Source organism: Arvicanthis niloticus, chromosome X, assembly GCF_011762505.2.
Source record: "Arvicanthis niloticus isolate mArvNil1 chromosome X, mArvNil1.pat.X, whole genome shotgun sequence".
In the NCBI taxonomy this organism is placed as follows: domain Eukaryota; kingdom Metazoa; phylum Chordata; class Mammalia; order Rodentia; family Muridae; genus Arvicanthis; species Arvicanthis niloticus.
In genome coordinates, this window is record NC_047679.1 from 129,033,177 (window position 1) to 129,046,196 (window position 13,020).

The window sequence follows — 13,020 nt, forward strand, 5'->3', positions numbered from 1 at the left end:
AACAAGCTATGTGGGATAAACAATATATTTATCAGAGTGTGCTTCAGCTGTTATAGGCTTTTGACAACCAAGTCTTTCATCAGGGTATATGGTTCCAGATGGCTGCAAAGTTGATCTAGCCGCTTTCTGCTTAAGTCAGCTCCCAACAAAGGGAGGGGTGGGGTGAATGATTACAGTATATTGTATGAAATTCTCAATTTAAAATATTTTAACTGTCTTGTTTGGTTGGGGAGGCACTGAAAAGATGGCTCAGTCATTAAGGGCATATACAGCTGTTTTTTTCCAGCTGACTATAGAGTTCAATTCCTAGCATCCATAGCAAAGAACACATACCCACCTATAGCTTCATCTCCAGGGGATCTGAGGCTCTCTTCTGGCCTTCAGGAGCACTTGAATTCATATGCACAAACTCACATTTAGGACACACACACATAATTAATTAAAAAAAAAAAACACCCTAAATCTTAGGTGGGGCTGGAGAGATGGCTCAGTGGTTAAGAGCACTGACTGCTCTTTCAGAGGTCCTGAGTTCAATTCCCAGTAACCACATGGTGGCTCACAACCATCTGTAATGAGATCTTTCTGGTGGGTCTGAGAACAGCTATAGTGTACTCATATAAATAAAATCAAATCTTAAAAAACCCTAAATCTTGGGCCAGGCAGTGGTGGCACAGCTTTAGTCCTAGCACTTGGGAGACAAATTAAGGCAAATATCTGACTTTGGAGTCAGCCTGATCTACAGAGTGAATTCCAGGACAGCCAGGGCTACACAAAGATACTTTGTGTCAAAAAAAAATTGTGTTTAAAGCATGTGATATTTTCAGCAATAGCCTATATTGTTTCAGGAGTCACTTGAATTCCCCTAACAACTTGTTCTTGTGCCTGGTATTGGGTATTTTGTTAGTCTATAACTCTTATAGGGAGCATTCTTATCCTAAGTGGCATGACTTCAATTAAAATATATCAAACAGACACTGTTTCTTGAGGCTTTATCCAGCATCCTTAGTGTTATTTGTCCCTCCTCTTTCCTCCTGTATTGATGTCCCTTCCCCTCTCCAATTAAAGTCCCTGCCCCCCCCCCCCCCCCCCCGTTTTTCCCATTTCCCCTTTCATGTCATCTGCATTCTGCTATTTCTCTCTCTAGTGCCCCTGGCCATAGTCCTTGTTTACTTTCCTGGTTTCTGTGTTTATATATGTATCTGAATATTTGGAGCTGAGAGAGATCATGTAACATATGTGTTTATGAGTCTGGGTTACCTCACTCAATTCAATATTTTTTCCAATTGTATTCATTTAACTCCAAATTTCATAATTTCATTTTTCAAGCTTAATTACACTGAACAGTAAGTAGTTCACATACCTTTCATACTATCAGAAGGTCTATACAAGCTGCCAAGGGAGGGAAGCAATCAATGGTTCTAACCAGCTGTGACACCTATAAATCATAAAAGGCCAGTATGGCAAGATATCCCTAAAGGTACAATGTAGCAAGAATTCTGGTTTCTTTAAAAAAATACAGATATAGGAATGTTCTTTTAATTCCAAGTGTGGGATGTGGGGTTGCTATGGATTGTCTGCAGCAGCTGCCAATAATTTGTCTCATGTTCTAGCAGGGGTGTGATTTTGCCAGCTGCAGATAGTTTTTGCAATTGTGTGATATTTAGCATTCTGGAGACTTTTCAGAGGGCATGTAAATGTCGAGAGGCAGAGTTTGTTCGATGGTGGCTGCAGTTTGTTAAATAGTTGTGCACAAAGAAGAAACAAGAAGAAAGAAGTTAGATATCTTGATGATGATCAAACTTGCCCCAAGGAACTTGATGCCCCTAACCAGCAGGAAGTAGTTTAACAATAATGTTGTCCCCTTTCTAACCCCTGACTTTATTCAGGGATTTCTTTCCTCTCACCTTCTACCCTTTATTCCTCTCCTATGTAGTGTTAGGGGGTTGAAAGGGTGGAAGAAAGAACCTACAAAGTAGCAAAAGACTGGCTACAGTGCAATAGTGGCACTCATTGGAGTTAAACAAGAGCTGTTTAGCTTAAGGCCTACTTAACAGGAAAAATCATGTCTGGTACTAGAAATCTTGACAACTATTCAGGGCTAAGGAGGTCATGGATATCAAAGGAGAACCAACCATTACAGCATTATTAGACCAGCATAATTCCTGTGTTCTAAAACTTATACCTACAGATAAGTGTAGCTCTCAACAGATATCAAAGAAGCTTCTTTTTGCAGCACAGACCATTAAAACTGGTTATAGTGAAGAAATTAACTGATTGTAGTGAGCCTAGCCTCAACAAAACTCCTGCACCTAAGGCTAAGAGAACTTTGTGGAATAGGAGACAGAAAGATTGTAAGAATAGAGGACCAAGACATCTGCCATGTGATACCGTGTCTCTTAGAAATGGCAAGGAAGCCGGGCAGTGGTAGTGCACGCCTTTAATCCCAGCACTTGGGAGGCAGAGACAGGCGGATTTCTGAGTTTGAGGCCAGCCTGGTCTACAGAGTGAGCTCCAGGACAGCCAGGGCTACACAGAGAAACCCTGTCTTTAAAAAGAAGAAGAAGAAGAAGAAGAAGAAGAGGAGGAGGAGGAGGAGGAGGAGGAGGAGGAGGAGGAGGAGGAGGAGGAGGAGGAGGAGGAGGAGGAGGGAAGTGACTGTTGAGAAAGAATTAGTCTCCCAGGGCTGGAGAGATGGCTCAGCAGTTAAGAGCACTGACTGTTCTTCCAGAGGTCCTGAGTTCAATTCTTAGCAACCACATAGTGGCTCACAACCATCTGTAATAAATCTGATGCCCTCTTCTGGTGTGTCTGAAGACAGCTACAGTGTACTCATATATATAAAATAAATAAATCTTAAAAAATATTTAATTTTTAAGTATTCAACAATTTTATTAAATTGCATCACATATGTGCCTATTTCAGTGTTAAACATTATTTTTTATGCACAAGGCAAGGTTGATGATGAATGTCTGAAGTCCCAGCACTCTGGAGGTAGAGATGAGGATAAGAAACTGAGAGTTTGAGGCTAGCCTAGGCTATGAGATCCTTTTTCAAGAAAATAAAAACAAGTTGGCTAGAAAGAAGGAAAATGCACTTTAGGTAAAAAAAATACTTAAAAAGAATTATAATGCTAAACTTAAAAATTATATTTATTTGGTGTGTGTATGTATGCACATGTGCAAGCACTCTCCAAGGTCAGGGGACAACTTGTAGGAGTTAGTTTTCTCCTATCACTTTGTAGTATTCAAACCATGATAGTGCATGTAGTTTTAATTTTCCTCTATTTCTGAAATTATTCTCATTAACTTTCTTCTAATATATTTTTTCCAGTGCTGGGAATTGAACCAAAGACCTCATACATATTAAATGAATACTCTTACCTTGTACTAACAAACGCCTGAATTCCAGAGCCCCTCCTCCAACACAAAATAAAAAAAAAATTAGAGGCTGAAAATAAACTCAAATGCAGATTAGCAGCATTGCTTTATTTTCTTCAGCAACAAACATCGAAGCACCAAACCAAATGGCCCCTAAGTGCCTGAGGACCAAATCAGGATAAAAAATTAGCCCCCCACATTTATGTAGCAGCTACTATTTCTGGAATATTTTCCCCAGGGAAAATTGTGCTGCTTAGGAGGAGAAGGAGATAAGGTCAGACATGGGTCCCCAGCCAGGCTTAACAGGAAACCGGAGGCCCAAAGAGACGTATAGTGTTCACCACTAGGGAAAGCTGATCAAGAAAGTTCATGATGGAAATTCGGAGGAGGCGAGAATCTTCCGAGATCCAGTGTCTAAGAGTGAGGAAAAGAACATTAAATTCAAACTGGTAGTTTTTACCCTTATTTCTTTCCTTTTATTTTTGGAAAGGGAGAATCTCACTATATAGCCATGGTTAGTGTAGGGCTTGCTATGTAGATCTGGCTGGCCTGGAACTCACAGTAATCAGACCATCTGCCTTTCTCCGGGCTCCTACCCTTTCTTCATCTCCCCTCAAGCATTCTTTTTTCCATATCCTGCAGGTAGAGACTGGTCCAGTGCACCATGCCTCTCCTTAAAAATGACCGTAGTGTGATGTCTCTGAGAAAATGCAGCCTTGGGTGGAGAATGGACCAGACTACCCAGAATGTTAGACTCTTTCAACACTTACACCTCCAGCATGCTGCCGCTCACTTTAAGCTCCTTCCCTACCAGTTCTTGGTGTGGTTCGACATCAGGAGCTAGGGACCCACAGGCGATTTCTGCCTCCAAAGAGGTCGGGAAAGGCACGAGGAGGGCGCTGGTAGAGACTCAGGAAAGGCACCATCTTGAATCGACTTTGCCTCCTTTGCCCTCTAAAATCATCGCATCTGGTCTAAGCTCCCCCAGGCTACAGCTTCCAACAAAGCTTAGGCCATTCCTGCTCATTTCCTTCCACCCTTCTGTCCCTCTGTTCTCAAGGAACTTCTCAAGCCCAGACCATCCGTGGTTAACATACCCAGCGGGGTCCCTCTGCTTCGCTCCTTCCTGCTTTTTTTCTTTTTTTACCCTCCTCCAGAATACCCGCTCCCCTGCTTCAAGCATCCCGCAGATGGCCTAGCTGTCCATGTCCGGTAGGATACAATCTATGATGTAGGAATCCAGGCCTTTGGGTTAAAGGCAGGGTGCTTTTGCTGGAATTTCGGGAGGCTTCTAGTGCTCTTGCAACAGGGTGAGCTCCACTGGGAATAACTGCCATTATGTCTGCATTACCAGGACAGCTGCGGCCAGTCAGACCATCGGCGCCATCTGCAGTGTGGCTTAAACCTGTGTGTGCTGTCTGCATGTCTGCTGCTGCCCCTCCTAACAACCCGGTACCCTCGTGACACTAGCCCTCCCCTTCACCATTGCGGCGGCACAGAATCCGCCTTATCCTCCGGAAGCTCCGCCTCTCTTAAGGCTGCCATTACACTTGCGCCTGCGCGAACCGAGAGGGCGCGGGAGGGCGCGGGGTGGGGTGGGGTGGGGTGGCGGGGTTGGGGGTGGGGTGGTGGGGTCGGGAGCAGGAGGACCCTTCTGCCTCCAAGTGTGGCACTACGCCAAGCTAAGCTGTCCCTTCAGTTTCCTAAAAGGGACCTAAGGAGATATTTTCAAAAAAAAAAAAAAAAACAAAAAACAAAAAAACAAAAAACTATTAAGTGGCCTGGTGTGGTGATGCCTGCCTGAAATCTTAGCATTTAGGACCGGGGCTCTTAATCTGTGGGTTGACCCAAGTTAGGGGTCTCATATCAGATATCCTGCATATCAGATATTTGCATTACAACTCATAACAGTAGCAAAATTACACTTATGAAGAAGCAATGAAAATAATGTTATGGTTGGGGTCACCACAACATGAGGAACATATTAAAAGGTTGCAGCATTAAGAAGGTTGAGAACCACTGATTTAGGAGGTGGGAATAGTCTGCTTAAGTTGGAGGTCAGCCTGATCTACATAACCACTTCCAGGCCATCCAGACTTACATATTTATACCATCTTAAAACCTGTCACAAAACCAGAAAACCCCATCAACAAACAAATGAAGTGAAATGAGATTTTGAATATCAGCAAGCAAGAGGTTTCCCTTTAAAATAGGTCATACACCTGCACTTTTGTCTCCTTTAAGTCAGTCCCCAGCAAGATCCATAATCTGTGCCTGAACATGCTTTAAAAATTTTTTACTTTATTTTTCCAGACAAGTTCTCTTAGCCATGGATACATGCCTTTAATCCCAGCACTTTGGCGGCAGAGCAAGTGGATCTCTGTGAAGTTGAATTCAACCTGGTTTTCATAGTGAGTGCTAGGACAGCTATATAGTGAGATCCTGTTGAGGGAGGTGGTGGAAGGATAGGGAGAGGGAGGAGGAGGAGGAAGAGGAGAGAGAGAGAGAGAGAGAGAGAGAGAGAGAGAGAGAGAGAGAGAGAGAGAGAGAGAGAGAGAGAGAGAGAGAGAGAGACTGAGACTCTATGTAGTCCTGGTTGTCCTGGAACTTTTTCTGTAGACCAGGCTGGCCTCAAACTCAGAGATCTTTCTGTCTCTGCCTTCTGAGTGCCAGTATTAAAGGCGCAAAGCACAATCCTCACCCAGGTAAAATGTATTTATTTTTATTGCATGTGTTTGAGTGTTTTCCCTGTTTGTATATAAGTGCACCTACTGTGTGCAGTGCCTGGTGTCTAGGTGAATCCTGGAAATGGAGTTATTGGTGGTTATAAACTGTCATGTGGGTGGCCTCCCTTCAGCATTTTGTACTTGCCTCTTCTATTAGTAAGAAAATTCCTGAACTTTTTATGGCTTGCTTATCAACATTAGGATTTAATTTCCAACGTTACCTTCCAAAAACTAATCAGAAATGCTGGAGCTAACAGATGTTATAAACTAAATGTACCTAACAGATATCTAAAGAACATTTCACCCAAACACTAAAAAATATACCTTCTTCTCAGCACCTCACAGAACCTTCTCTAAAATTGACCATATTCTCGGCCACAAAGCACACCTCAACAGATACAAGACAACTAAAATAACCCCTTGAATTTTATCAGATCACCAAGGATTAAAACTGGACTTCAACAACAACAACAACAGAAACAACAGAAAGCCTACAAACTCATGAAAACTGAACAACTCTCTATTCAATGACTTCTGGGTCAGGGAAGAAATAAATACAGAAATGAAAGACTTTCTAGAATTCAATGAAAATGAAGGCAAAACATACACAAACATATTGGTCACTATGAAAGCAGTGCTAAGAAGAAATTTCATAGCACTAAATGCCTTCATAATGGAATTAGAGAGTTCGAATACTAGCAATTTAATAGTACACCTGAAAGCTCTAGAACAAAAAGAAGCAAGCACACTCAAAAGGAGTTGGTGGCAAGAAATAATCAAATTGAGGGGTGAAGAAGGAAAGAAACAAAGAGAACAACAAAGAATCAATGAAACAGAGTTGGTTCTTTGAGAAAATCAACAAGATAGACAAACACTTAGCCAAACTAAAAGACACAGAGAGACAGTATCCAAATTAACAAAATCAGAAACAAAAGAGGGACATAACAACAGACACATAGGGAATCCAAAGAAACATGAGGACATACTTTAAAAACCTGTACTTCACCAAACTGAAAAATCTAAAAGCAATGGATAATTTCCTCAATAGGTACCACTTACCTAAGTTATAAAAGATCAGATAAGTTAAACATACCTATAATCCCTAGTGAAATGGAAGCAGTCATTATAAGTCTCCCAACCAAAAAAGTAAAACAAGCCAGGGGTCATAGAAACAAAGTGGGGAATTATAGGGGAAATTTCCCTTATTGTTTCCCTAATTATTTCCGTAATTGTTGATTGGCTAATAAAGACGGCAGAAGCCAATCCCTGGGCGAATATATGGAGGCGGGATTTTCCGGGCAGAACAGGAAGGAAAGGGGAAAGAATTGGAGTAGGACCAGGCAGCGAGGTGACGAGAAGTTGTGGACATACAGGTTTCTTGGGGCTCGGATAGTTTGTGGACTTAGCAGACTGCGGAGTCCAAGGAAGATGGGGCAGGATATTCTTCACCTAGCAGTTGTGCTATCTGGCTGGTTTTAAACTGTCTGGTGTTTTCCATTTGTGATGATTTTGGTGGGTGAGAGAGAATGGCTAAGATCAAAAACACAAGTGACAGACAGCTCATGCTGGTGAGGTTATAGAGCAAGAGAAACACTCCTCCATTAACAGTGGGAGTGCAAACTTATACAATCACTCTGGAAATCAATATAGTGGTTTCTCAGGAAATTGTGTAATCAGTCTACCTGAAGACCCAGCTATACCACACTCCTGGGCATATACCCAGAAGATGCTCCAACATATAACAAGGACATATGTTCAACTATGTTCATAGCAGCTTTATTCATAATAGCCAGAAATTGGAAACAAACCAGATATCCCCCAGAAAAAGTGGATAAAGTGGTACATTTACACAATAGAGTGTTACTCAGCTGCTAAAAACAATGACATAAATTTTGCAGGCAAATGGATGGAACTAGGAAAGATCACCCTGAGTGAGGTAATCCAGCCACAAAGACAAACATGGTATGTACTCACTTACATGTGGACATTAGCTGTTAAGTAAAGGATAATCATGCTACAATCCACAGACCAAGAGAGGTTAGGTAAAGAGGAGGGCTCTGAGGCCATGGAGGACATATATAAATTTTCCTGGGAAGGTGAAAAAGAATAGATTGTGTGGGTGGACTAGGGGAAAGGGAAACAAAAACAAAGGATCAAGTGGGGAAGGAAAAGGGAGATTGGGTTGAAGGAAAGAATGTGGGAAGAAACAGAATTGAGGGTCATTTGAGGGGTGTCATGAAAAACTAGTGCAGTGAAAACTTTCTAAAATATATGAAGATGATCCTAGTGCAGTCCTCCAAACAATGAGATCTCAAGCTACAGTCTCAATTGGCCATCTTTTGTTACCAAACAACACTTTGATTACAAGGACTGGGTTATATGCAATTGGTTGTTGGGCAAAGGAATCCCATGGAACCCCCCCCCCCAAAAAAAAAAAAAAACCCAGGCTGTTGTCAAGATAATAGGTTGCTTTTCTTTCTTTTCTATTTTTTAAATTTATTTTTATTTTATTTTATTTTATTTTATTTAATAGGTTGCTTTTTACAAACTGAGAACAAGTCCCCTCCCTACTCTGTGTTCTACCAAGAGGGAAACATAAATACCAACCCAGCTACAAACCCTTTTATCTACAATGGTTTGCTTGAAAAATATGCTAGAGCAATGGTGGCACAAAGCTTGTGGGAGTGACCAACCAATATCTGATTTAACTTAAGGCCACTCCACTAGATGGAACCCATACCCAACACTGCTTGGATGAACCAGAGACCTAGGGTAAAACCAAATACAGCAATATAATGATTCCTAATGATATTCTGCCATACCCATAGATCAGTGCCTTATTTAGCCATCATCAGAGAAACTTCTCCTTCAGCAGATGAGGACAAATTCAGAGACCCACAGTCAGATATTATGCAGAATGTGTGTATGGGGGGGAGGGAGGGAGGTAGGTAGGTAGGTAGGTAGATAGATAGATAGATAGATAGATAGATAGATAGATAGATGATAGATAGATCTTGGAACACTCAGCCTCAAATGGAATATCTCCATGAAACTCCAAATTCCTCCTCTCAGAGTACCCTACAGAAGAGGAGGTGGAAAGAGGGTACGAGCCAGAAGGGATGAAGGATATCAGAAGAAGGCCTTCTAAATCAAATGTTCAAAGTTCATATAAACTCAGAGACTGAAGCAGCCATCACAGGGCCTATATGCATCTGCACCAGGTCCTCTGTTTATATGTATAATATAATATATAATATACTATTATAATATGTATTATAGCTTTCAGTTTAGTAATTTTATGGGACTCTTGGGTGTGTGAACAAGTGGGTCTCTGATTCTTTGCCTTCTCTTGGGGATCTTTTCCTTCTGTTGGTTTACCCTGTGATGACTTTTGTTTTATCTTACTATATTTTATTTTGTTATGTTACATTGTTATGTCTTAGAAGCCTGTTCTTTTCCAATGAGAGACAGAAAAGGAGTGGATCTGGATGGAAGGGGACATGGGGAGAAACTGGGAGGAGTAGAGGGAGGGGAAACTGTAATCAGGATATATTGCATAAAAAAAGAATCTTCCTTTCTTTCTCCCTCCCTCCTTCCTTCCTTCCCTCCCTCCCTCCCTCCCTCCCTCCCTCCCTCCCTCCCTCCCTCCCTCCCTTCCTTCCTTCCTTGTTTGTTTTGAGACAGGGTTTCTCTATGTAGTCCTAGTCCCTGGCTGTCCTGGAATTCACTCTATAGACCAGGCTGGCCTCAAACTCAAGAGATCAGTTTGTTTCTTCCTCCCAAGTGCTAGGCATGCACCACCACTACTAGGCAAGAATCTATCTTCAATAAAAGGAAAAGAATTAAAAAGAAGTTAAAAAATAAAAATGTTATGATGATACCAATTACAGGGGTCTCTCTAAATAGCCTTAGCTGTCCTGGAACTCACTATGTAGACAAACATAGCCTCAAACTCAGAGATCCTTCTGCCTCTACCTCCCAAGTGGTGGGATCAAAGGTGTGCACCACCACACCCGAATTTTAAGATTAATTTTAAATTGGGAGAAAAGCTGAGGGTATATTCATTGTTTGAATTGTTTCCTAGAAGGTGCAAAGTCCTGGGGTCAATCCCAATTACCACCGAAAGTACCCAAATAAGCAAACAATCCCAAAGCAAAGCTGGGCATGGTAGTAAACCTATAATCCACATACTTGAGAAGCTGAAGCAGGAGGATTGCCATAAATTTGAGGCTAGTCTGGGATACATAAAGAGTGTTTGGTAGCCTTCCTGTCTCATGAAACAAGAAAGTAAAATACAACAAACAAACAAACACCCAAAATCAAAACCTCCAGAGAGGGAATTAATAAACATGCTGGTATACATAATCCTGAGGTAAAAATTTCAGGAGGGCTAAACCAGAAACTACTTAAAATGCTTTTCTATGGGGGATTGAGATGGCTACTCTCCAGGGTTCTGCAGGAAGTGCTTTTACCTGCTGAGCCACCTCACTGTCTCTTTTCCACTCCTTTAAAATTAATTTTTGTAAAGGGTCTCACTGGTGGTCAAGTTGGTCTTTATGTCCTGAGCTGAGGCGACACTTTCATCTCAGTCACTTGACTAGCTAGCAGGTATGCACTGCCACACCCAGCCAATTCTGTGCTCTTTAAATACAACATTGTTACCATACTTCCTTGTGGGATATATCCTAAGGACAAAAATAATTGGCTTTTTTTAGCATATTTAATGTGGTTAATGTAGATGAGGTGAGTGTGAAGCTATTTTGGGTCTATGTTGATAACATTTTCTTTATTTGGTAAAGAAAATGAGTAAATATATCAATGTTGTCAGAAATTAGAATTCTCACTGTGGTATTAGGGAAGGTGTCAGCATGAACTTGTGATTTCTTAAAATATATGGGTATATATATTTCTAAGGTTTATCTATTAAAGGGGTCTAGGAGCAATGATACTTTATTCACAGTGAAGTATCCATAGATTCTGGTTTCTAAATACCATTCAACAAACAGACAAACAAAAAATACTATTCTCCAGTAAAAGACTGATCCTTAGTCATGGGCAAGAAAATATACAAGGTTTATGCCTAGAGTATATTGTGGCGATAGAATAAAGGATGTTATAATAGGGAGGAGGCCATTAGACATGAAAGAAATCACACGTTCACCCAGTGGTGGTGGCACATGCCTTTAATCTCAGCACTTGAGAGGCAGAGGTGGCAGACCTCTATCTCTGTGAGTTCAAGGCCAGCCTGGTCTATAGAGTGAGTTCCAGGATAGCCAAGGCTACACAGAGAAACCCTGTGTCAAAACAAACAGAAAAAAAAAACAAAAAAAACAAAAAGAAAAAGAAAAAAATCAGAAGTTAAAACCAAAACTTCTCTCATTAATTAATTTGTTCTCTTTGTGAATATCCAATTCAATGAGCTTCACCATAAATGCTGAGTTCGTGGGTCTGTTCCAGCTCCTAGAATACTTCTGCCTTTGGGAGGCTACTTGAGCTGAGTCCTTCATCCATGTTATCTCCTAGTGTGATTGTATTCACATCACATTCCTAGAACCAAGACCCCAATTTGAGAGTCAGGTAGTGACTCTTAGGAACTTGTATTGGACAGGGGGCAGTAAGTAGATTAATGCCACTTCTTGGGTTATACATATGGGTCAACAGGACACAGTGTCTATGGCAAATATTCCTATCCCTGATGAGGGCCCTTAGAGTTTAGAGCCTGTTGGTATATAGGGAGCCATAGCAAATTCAAGATAAATGCAGCATCTGCATCCTGTGGTCAGTCTATTTTCTTTCTTTCTTTCTTTTTTTTTTTTTTTTTTTTTTTTTGGTTTTTCGAGACAGGGTTTCTCTGTGTAGTCCTGGCTATCCTGGAACTCACTATGTAGACCAGGCTGGCCTCGAACTCAGAATTCCGCCTGCCTCTGCCTCCCAAGTGCTGGGATTAAAGGTGTGCGCCACCACTGCCCGGGTCACTCTATTTTCACTAGCTTCTTCTTATGGTCCCTTTCCTATTTCTCATCCCAGCAGTATTTGTTGCCTCTTGTCTTCTCTCCTCTTATCTGCCACCTTGCTCTGACAGAGCTCCCCAAGGCTTAACACCACCTGTTGCCATTCCATTGTACATATATCTTGTGGAATGGGGTTTCTAAGGACTCCTTGGCTTACCATACAGTGGGAACAACCTCCACCTTGTCCCTGTAGTGGCAGTGCTGATGGGACTCTCCCCTGTAGATGCTTCTCCTTGAGTTGCACTGGTGCCATCTCCTGCCTATGCTTTTGCCTCTGGCTCCTCTTTAATTTCCTCTGTGGTTAGTAAAGCTGACCCCTTGAAGTTGAGACCTCACCCTTCTTTTTAAGCCCCTTTCTCTGGGCAGCCACCTCAATCATCCTTCCAGTATCTAAGGCTCGCTCCCTGTTTACAGATAATTCCTGGGCATAGCAGTATGGTTACATGAGTTCAGGAACATACATAGCTAGGCCTGGGTTGTGGATCATCCACTTCCCACATTTGGCAGTCAGATGAGGATGAAATAAGTGCCCTGAATAGAAAAGGTTCATAAGAATCCAATAGCTATCAAAAGGAGCCATCTTCTTGGTTTTCTGGGTCAGCTTTTCCATTATAGGGCCCCCAATGTATATTTTGAGGGTTCTTCACTTATCTCCACATTGTATATTTTGAGGGTTCTTCACTTATCTCCACATCAACTCTCATCCCCTCTGTCTCTGACCTCCCACATACACAGCTATCCCAGCCTCCCAAGGCAACCAGATAATGTTGGACTCCTTTTAGAACTCCTTCCTACATTTGTGAGTTTTCTGTTTCAGCTATAGCCTGATTTTTGAGGAACTCTCAAGAACAGTTTCTTATTCTATAGGTAGCTACTTAGCAAAACCTGTCAATTGCCCCATTATAT

The 13,020-nt window shown here is 41.7% G+C and overlaps 1 protein-coding gene across 1 annotated transcript; it reads right to left on the reverse strand.

Moving 5' to 3' along the window:
* Window positions 1-3,454: 3,454 nt before the first annotated feature.
* Lage3 (L antigen family member 3) lies at window positions 3,455-4,870 on the reverse strand. Its single transcript, XM_034485384.2, has 3 exons — window positions 4,599-4,870; window positions 4,148-4,276; window positions 3,455-3,791 (listed from the first exon to the last, which is right to left on the reverse strand). The coding sequence occupies exons 1-3, from the start codon at window positions 4,799-4,801 to the stop codon at window positions 3,677-3,679; spliced, it is 447 nt and encodes a 148-aa protein (XP_034341275.1). The 5' UTR covers window positions 4,802-4,870; the 3' UTR covers window positions 3,455-3,676.
* Window positions 4,871-13,020: the final 8,150 nt, after the last annotated feature.

Excerpts from the sequence above, each read along its gene's own strand:
- Lage3 (XM_034485384.2), bottom strand. The coding sequence starts at position 4,801 with ATGCAGACAGCACACACAGGTTTAAGCCACACTGCAGATGGCGCCGAT. Across the intron at positions 4,277-4,598 it reads GGATTCCTACATCATAGATT|CGCCCTCCTCGTGCCTTTCC; the intron begins GTATCCTACCGG and ends AGTCTCTACCAG. Across the intron at positions 3,792-4,147 it reads AGCGGCAGCATGCTGGAGGT|ACACTGGATCTCGGAAGATT; the intron begins GTAAGTGTTGAA and ends CCTCACTCTTAG.